The 7,756-nt window shown below is 38.7% G+C and overlaps 2 protein-coding genes across 4 annotated transcripts in view; one reads left to right on the forward strand and one right to left on the reverse strand.

The window, feature by feature from the left end:
* Positions 1-5,857, reverse strand: part of LOC106871933 (all-trans retinoic acid-induced differentiation factor) — a 14,328-nt gene extending 8,471 nt beyond the window's left edge. Inside the window, exon 1 of the mRNA XM_014918695.2 lies at positions 5,652-5,857. Coding sequence (XP_014774181.1) covers positions 5,652-5,726 — 75 coding nt within the window. The 5' untranslated portion in view covers positions 5,727-5,857. The remainder of the gene's footprint in view (positions 1-5,651) is intronic.
* Positions 5,858-5,914: 57 nt separating this feature from the next.
* The window catches only part of LOC106871931 (tektin-2), a 67,316-nt gene continuing 65,474 nt past the window's right edge, over positions 5,915-7,756 (forward strand). The window contains exons 1-2 of one of the 3 annotated variants that reach the window (XM_052969771.1): positions 5,988-6,005; positions 7,184-7,242. The gene's annotated coding sequence lies outside the window, so the exon portion shown is untranslated. Of the gene's footprint in view, positions 6,006-7,183; positions 7,243-7,756 lie in introns of all 3 variants that reach the window. The other 2 variants (XM_014918694.2, XM_014918692.2) reach the window with 2 other exon arrangements.

The raw sequence follows: 7,756 nt of genomic DNA on the forward strand, positions 1-7,756 counted from the left end.
AGCTTGCGAAGACTTATTGGGGCAAGCAAAAGCGAAACTGTGATGGCACCTGTGCCCAGTGTCGCCTTTCTGGCACTTGTGCCCGCGGCATATGTAAGGACTTTCAAGCGAGATCGTTGCCAGCGCCCCTGGACTGGCTCTTGTGTGGGTGGCACATAAAATACACCATTTTGAGCATGGCCGTTGCCAGTACTGCCTGACTGGCCTTCGTGCTGGTGGCACGTAAAAAGCACCCACTACACTCTCTGAGTGGTTGGCGTTAGGAAGGGCATCCAGCTGTAGAAACTCTGCCAAATCAGATTGGAGCCTGGTGTAGCCATCTGGTTTCACCAGTCCTCAGTCAAATCGTCCAACCCATGCTAGCATGGAAAGCAGACGTTAAACTACAATGATGATGATGATGATGTATGTATTATAGGTCACAGATGGCCAAGTATCAACTTGACCATTGATGACCTTGATATACAAAATATAGATTTAAATAACGGAGATGTGTAGTATTTGTAACAGCTTTATTATTTAATTTATCAAGTTTGGAATTTTATAATTTTGGTTTTTCTGAAATTTTATCATCTTCCACCCCAACCCCACATTTTAAAACCAAGGTTCAACTGCTTCAATTGTATTTTCTGTTGACACAAGATATATCCATTACAGTAGAGGCCCTGTGAGTCAGCATTATGACCTTAAATAGAACACACACACACAACAATAAACAATCAAACACTGCCAAAGTAATACAATAACCAAAAAAAAAAAAATACTTCTGAACTTTGTCATTTTGGTGAAAGCACATCTTCAATATGGCAAGGACCACATCTCAACAACTGGTTTTTTTCTTCAAGACTAGAAGATTCTTTAGCCTCTGACAGCTCACATTCAACCACAAGGTCTAATCTTTGCTGCATTGTGGTAGCTTATATGCCTCAATAACCCTGCCAGCAGAATGAAAGCTCTCAGTAAGGGTAAAGGCCAGATTAATACAGATCACACACATACACCCCACTAGAGGTAAAAATAGGTTTGCATAGGGCCAACATCCCTATCTAGTAAAAAGGGCAAAGTGACAGAAGCATCAACAACAATTCAAAACCAACAAGATCTGGGAGAGGAAGGCCTTCCACCAGGGAAACATATGACAAAATGTCAGATCCTGACATAGTACCCACAAAAGAGGCAGAGAGGGTACCCTAAAAATAGTTGGAGGCAGATGGGATATTGAAGCAAAGCTGAAAAACAACAAAGATTCAACTGAAGAAAAGCAAGAAAGCCACCTAGAGTTGAGAATAGTGAAGAAAAATCATCCAAGGCCTAAACTTCAGAGGGAGCAAAGTGGGTGCAGGTGTAGTATGTGAGCTACAAGCCATTGTGATCTACAGCAACTTAAATCTGGACTACCTTGTGATCTACATTCAAAATTTTGTGGTAAATTTGCAATTATAATTAGAGGAAAAAGAAAATTTTTTATTGATTCTTATTTCATACTAGAAACAATATCTCTATGCTCATCAAGGAGTTCATAGCGTTGGAGAAATTCTTATTTCTTTATTGCCCACAAGGGGCTAAACATAGAGGGGACAAACAAGGACAGACAAAGGGATTAAGTCGATTACATTGACTCCAGTGCGTAACTGATAATTAATTTAGCAACCCCGAAAGGCAAAGTTGACCTCAGAGGAATTTGAACTCAGAACGTAACGGCAGACGAAATACTGAGAAGCATTTCGCCTGGCATGTTGACGATTCTGCCAGCTCACCACCTTGTGTTGGAGAAATTCTATTGCAGCTTTTTCATCTTGAATAACCTGTATGTAAAATTCTTTTGCTCCCATCATGACTTCTTTTAACGGGCTCAGGAATAAAAGTGCTGAAATCATAAAAGTTTTTTTGGTTTATATATCAAACCAACCGGAAGTCGAGTAAATAGATGCATTTAAAATGTAGATCAAAATGTCAGTGTGGATCACAAACTATACCAGAAATATGTATGTAGATCACATACTACACCGGCACCACAAAGTGTTTAATAGTATCAACAAAGTTCAGGAGATATCCACAATAGAGTATTGTTCATGTATCTGGAACAGTGGTGCTGCACATACAGATATCCTACATACATACACCACCATCACACCATTATCTGACCCACAGGTTCACTGACACCTCTCTGTTTTCCTGCTGCTACTACAATGGTCTCTTCTCATCAGAGCTGGCTGAGTTCATAGTATCCCCACTCAAGCATTCCCAGCTCACTAAATTCAACACCATCATGTTCAAGTCTCCAATAAGCCCTGCATTAATCACTAAGCTATATTTTGGATCTCACTTTAACCAAAGATCAACTTTGATGAAAGTACATCTTATGATTACTAAGGACCTCTCCTGGTCAAAGTACACCTTTAACATAGCAAGGAGTGCATCCTGACAAATGGACCTCATTTTCAAGGCTGGAAGAGATTTCAGCCTCCAACAATTATTACTTCTCTACAAAGCCTTAATAACATGCACCATGGAATATTACTCTTATTTCCACAGCAGTGCTGCTCAGCATCTTAGATCACTTCCAGAAAAAAGGCCACCAAATTGATTGATATAAAATCATTCATAGACACACACCCAAGACAAGCTGTTTACATTCTTAACCTTTCCCTTCACTGCTATTATGGCCTCTGCTCCTCAGAGTCGGCTGGGATCATACCACTTCTTCTCAGCATTCTTGACCCACTCATCTCTCCTCCCCCAATCACCCTTGTTATGTCCAACCCCAACACCAAACTCTTTGTTCCCAGAACATTGGCATCCGGGAATTCTCTCCTTGCTCATGTCTTTTCTGCAGATGTTGACTTACAAAAGTTCAAGAGGAGGGTGTGAAGGCCATAACCACTCCTCTTCCTTTAGACCAGTGTTTCTCAACTGGAGTTCTCCAGAACCCTACGGTTCCATGAGAAAGGGCTAGATAAGCTAATGCTCATTTCATGATCGTAATGCCTCACCGAGGCAATGACTAGTAACTGAGACCTTTGGAAATATGCTGTGTGTGAGAAGACCTGGCAAGCCAAGTGAAACAATAACCCGTGGCCTATGCCAGGGGTGTAACCAGCCCACTCATGCGTACCTTTCCTTCATTGGACATTACACTCTGCTTGCGAAGACCTGTTAAGGCAAGTGAAATCGAAATCAAATCAAATTCAATGACTGGCACCATCCGAGCATGATCATTGCCAGAGCAGCTGTTTGGCTTTTGTACCAGTGGCACGTAAAAAACACCATTTGAGCGTGGCCGTTGCCAGTACCGTCAGACTGGCCCTCATGCCAGTGAAACGGGAAAGCACCCACTACACTCTCGGAGTGGTTGGTGTTAAGAAGGGCATCCTTCTTAACGATGCGTGGCACCTTGGGTAAGTGTCTTCTACTATAGCCTCGGGCCAACCAAAGCCTTGTGAGTGGATTTGGTAGATGGAAACCGAAAGAAGTCCGTCGTATACATGTATGTATATAAACGCCGGAGTTTTAATGGTGGCAGCTGATGAAGGGGATGTTTCTATGTGGCCTGCTTGTTTGTTGCACCTTGTTTATCATTTTTGTCCTTGCTCTTTTGCCACGTCATGTACCCAGTTATGTATCTATATGTACATGTGGATGAACGTATATACACACATGTACATATATATGCATATACTCATATATTGTTTATATATATGTGTGTGTGTGTGTGTGTGTGTGTATGTTTGTCCCCACAACATCACTTGACAACCGACGCTGGTGTGTTTACGTCCCCGCAACTTAGCGGTTCGCCAAAAGAGACAAAGAATAAGTACTAGGCTTACAAAGAATAAGTCCTGAGCTCGACTAAAGGCGGTGCTCCAGCATGGCCATAATTCTCAAAAAAAGCAGAAAAAGATAAAAAAAAACGTTTATGATTTTCGTAGCTAGCACAATATATATTTATGTAAGAATTTTTTTAAGAAACATATCTGGTAAGTGCAGTCGAAAAGGTCCAACAGACACTTGAAAAAAACTAAAGACATCTTAAACAATTATTGGCAGAATCGTAAACATGCCGGACAAAATGCCGAGCGGCGTTTCGTCCATCTTTAAGTTCTGAGTTCAAATTCTGCCGAGGTTGACTTTATCTTTCATCCTTTCGGGGTTAATAAAATAAGTACCAGTTATACACAGAGGTCGATGTAATCAACCAGACCCCTACCCAAATTTCAAGCCTTGTGCCTACATTAGAAAAGGATTAGCGGCATTTTGTCTGTCTGTACGATTTGAGTTCAAATTCCACCGAGGTCGACATCCTTTTGGGGCCGATTAAATAAGTACCAGTTAGGTACTGGGTTCGATGTAATCGACTGATAACCTTCTCCACAAATTTCAGGCTGTGTGCCTATAGTAGAAAGGCTTATTATAAATACTTTCTACAATCCTTTCAATTGTTATTAGACAATCCACGTGAATTGCCGAACTCATAGATAAAACAGCTGATTCTATTTTGACATTTCGGATTTATCCATATTATTATTGTGATTAAATGTTTTGACCGGAAGAAGAGAGTGTGCTCATGGCCTTCGTATGCCCTTCTGAGTTGAATGGGGTTCCAGAAAGTTGACGATCTGACAAGTGGGGAAGTAATCAATGTGGAGGGGCCTGGGGAGAAAACAATAAGAGTGACAAGAGAAAACACAAGCACGGTAGTGGAGCTTTAGTTGAGTTGGCAGGAAAGCGGCCAGCTCCGAGGAAGCGATGTCACAGTCGTAATAACAGAAGAGATAATTGAGAAGACAGCATGGAGTATTAGCAAGCAACTTAGGACCAATAAATCGAGTGGCCTGTGATTGGATGTAATCCAAGATAGTTGTGGTGTGTGTGTGTGTGTGTAGCAGTACCGTCCCAAATGTGGATGCAGCTTTGCATTGTGAATCACACCACTTCTGTCTGTCTCTAATATCAAATAAAATGAATCGACATGTATAAAGTCATCTGTCGGAAACATAGTTTTATGAATGAGTAATCTACAAACAGAAAATAATAGTAAACAGAATTAGAAGAAATTATCTATCCGTGTCGGCCTAAAATGACGTTTGCCAAAAAGATTACCAAAAAAAAAAAATAAATAATGTCCATGGCCAGAAATGTCGAAATACTCTTCTTTTCGCAACATAGGAATATATCCAAAGTCAAGAACTTCAGAAAAGATGTGGCCTATTAGTTTGATCTCTCTGTATAGAATTAGTTACGATTGATGTTAAACCCTTACGTATACAGGACAGAAGTTGACTCGAAGATGTGAGTGAATAAAAGAGAGGGAGGAGGTTCTTACATGAGAAAAAAAAAACAGTATGTTAAATAAGGATACAAAGACTGTGTAAAAGAATACCTAAATATTTTTTCATGTGTGCAAAGTAAGTATAAGCTTGTACATAAAAAAGGGAACAACAATTTCAAGTTTTGGGTCAGTGTTTTTCCTTCATCTCCAAATAATAAAAAAGAGTCCTTGCCTCTGTTTCCATTAACACACAAGCACGCAATAAGAAGATCTGGCTGTGGCTGAAGAAAAACGAACATGACACGAAGATTTTTATGTCACAAAACTATATTTTGTTGAGATTAAATGATAAATAAATAAAATCGGAAGGTAGTTGTTTTACCTGGTCTGAATGAACTTGTAGGATAACAACAAACAAGTACAATCCGACAAAAATCTTTCTTTCGACAGGCTCCATCGTGGTAACCAAAGACAATAACCAGTGTCTCGAACAGAAGAAACTCCTTTCTTATATTAAAAGCCCATGTTTCTATAAAAGTTTGTCAAGACTGAGTAAGAACTTATTTATAAATAAAGTCACGAGATGGTAATCACATGATTTACAAAACACCGTTAGTAAAGCGATATTTGATTGGTTCTCACTGTTGTCGACTCCACTAATTGCTGACGAGTTAACATAGTGAGGTGTTGTCATGACAACGTGTATACACACTTCTAACGACAATTTCAATAGCAGGTAAAATACTTTTTGTCTTAAAAATTCTTCGATTTCAATTCAATGATAACTGTGAAAACTAAATTTTATCAATGTTTTTCTGTTCGCCTTTTTTATATATTTATAAATATTACGGAAAAATCCTTATTTTATTCTCTTGTCAATTGTCAATGTCGCTCGCTTGCATTTAAACGATATGCATTTATAGTAAAAAATAAAAAATAAAATAAAATAAAAAAAAACTAGGAGTTGGTAATATAAAGAATCTTCCCTAAATTATCTCGAAAAATAAATGATATTGCTATTAATATCATATATTCTCATTTCTTTTCCTTTAGTCATTCGGTAAAATATTTTTCAGTCGCATTTCAAATTCAATTTTTTTTCTTTTTTTTAATAGTTAAGATTTAAAAAATTGCATATATAAATTTTTCCTTTCAATAATTCGGTCTGATTTTCTGAATCCGAAGATAACATTCTCAGAAAATATTTTTAAATCCCCAAATAGACAAATATATATATTTTAGCTTCCTCCTTATCAGCAGTAGCTGCATTACTACTCTAGATCCAATAAGCGAATCTGTATGTGGTTGCTCTCCCTGCATGAAATAGCAGCCAAATCTCCCTTCCCTTACAGCCTATTATCGTTATGAAAAAAAAAAAGAAAAGAAACAATGATAAGGAAGGGCACATTAAATAATGTAGTCATAGACATACAACAGGCTTCTAAAAATATTACATTACAGCTAAAAAGTTTCGATTGGGTATTTATTGGTGAGAGAGAGAGACAGAGCATTTCAAGGAAAGAAAGTGAAAGTAACAGAGAGGGTTAAAGACAGTAACATCATGATCATCATCATCATTATTACCATCAGCATCATCATCATTATTGTTAACATCATCATCATCATCATCCTCAAAACCATTACAGTCTTGTTTTACAATACAAACTATTCCACAAAGTTATCAAACCCAAGAAGTAGAAAATTTTTATTTCATTCATTTATTTCTTTATACATTTATTTTGCATTCATTATTTATATTCACTCCTTGGATAAGCATCTTCTGAGGGAAATTGGGCAGATGGAAACTATACAAAACACACTAACAAAAATCACTTAAATAACCTTTTTCATGTTTATTTTAATTGTAAAAAGGATTAATCACTAATTATATTACATTACATTTGGGCTTCACAGAGGCAATAACAAGAGACTGAGACCTTTGGAGATATGCTATGATTGAGAAGATCCGGCAAGTAAGTGAGATTGCAGCCATGGCCAATGCCAGTGTTGCATAACCAGCCCATTAAAAGTACCCTTGAATCATCAGGTGATATGCTGTGCTTGAGAAGACCTGTTGAGTTAAGTGAAATTGAAATCGTAGTCATGGTTAGTGCCGCCTGACTGGCACCCATGCTGGTGGCATGTAATAAGCACCATTTGAACATGGGATAATGCAGTGCTGGCTGAGTGGCTCCCTATGTTGATGTCACATAAAAAGCACAATCTGGATGTGGTCGATGCCAGTGTGCCCTGACTGACTCTCATGCAGGTGGCACGTAAAAAGCACCCACTACACTCTTGGAGTGGTTGGCGTTAGGAAGGGCATCCAGCTGTAGAAACCTTGCCAGATCAGATCGGAGCCAGTTGCAGCCTACTGGCTTGCCAGTCCTCAATCAAACCATCCAACCCATGCCAGCATGGAAAACTGATGTTAAACGATGATGATGATGATGATATATATAATACACACACACACACACACACACA

Source organism: Octopus bimaculoides, chromosome 7, assembly GCF_001194135.2.
Source record: "Octopus bimaculoides isolate UCB-OBI-ISO-001 chromosome 7, ASM119413v2, whole genome shotgun sequence".
NCBI classification, from domain to species: Eukaryota; Metazoa; Mollusca; class Cephalopoda; order Octopoda; family Octopodidae; genus Octopus; species Octopus bimaculoides.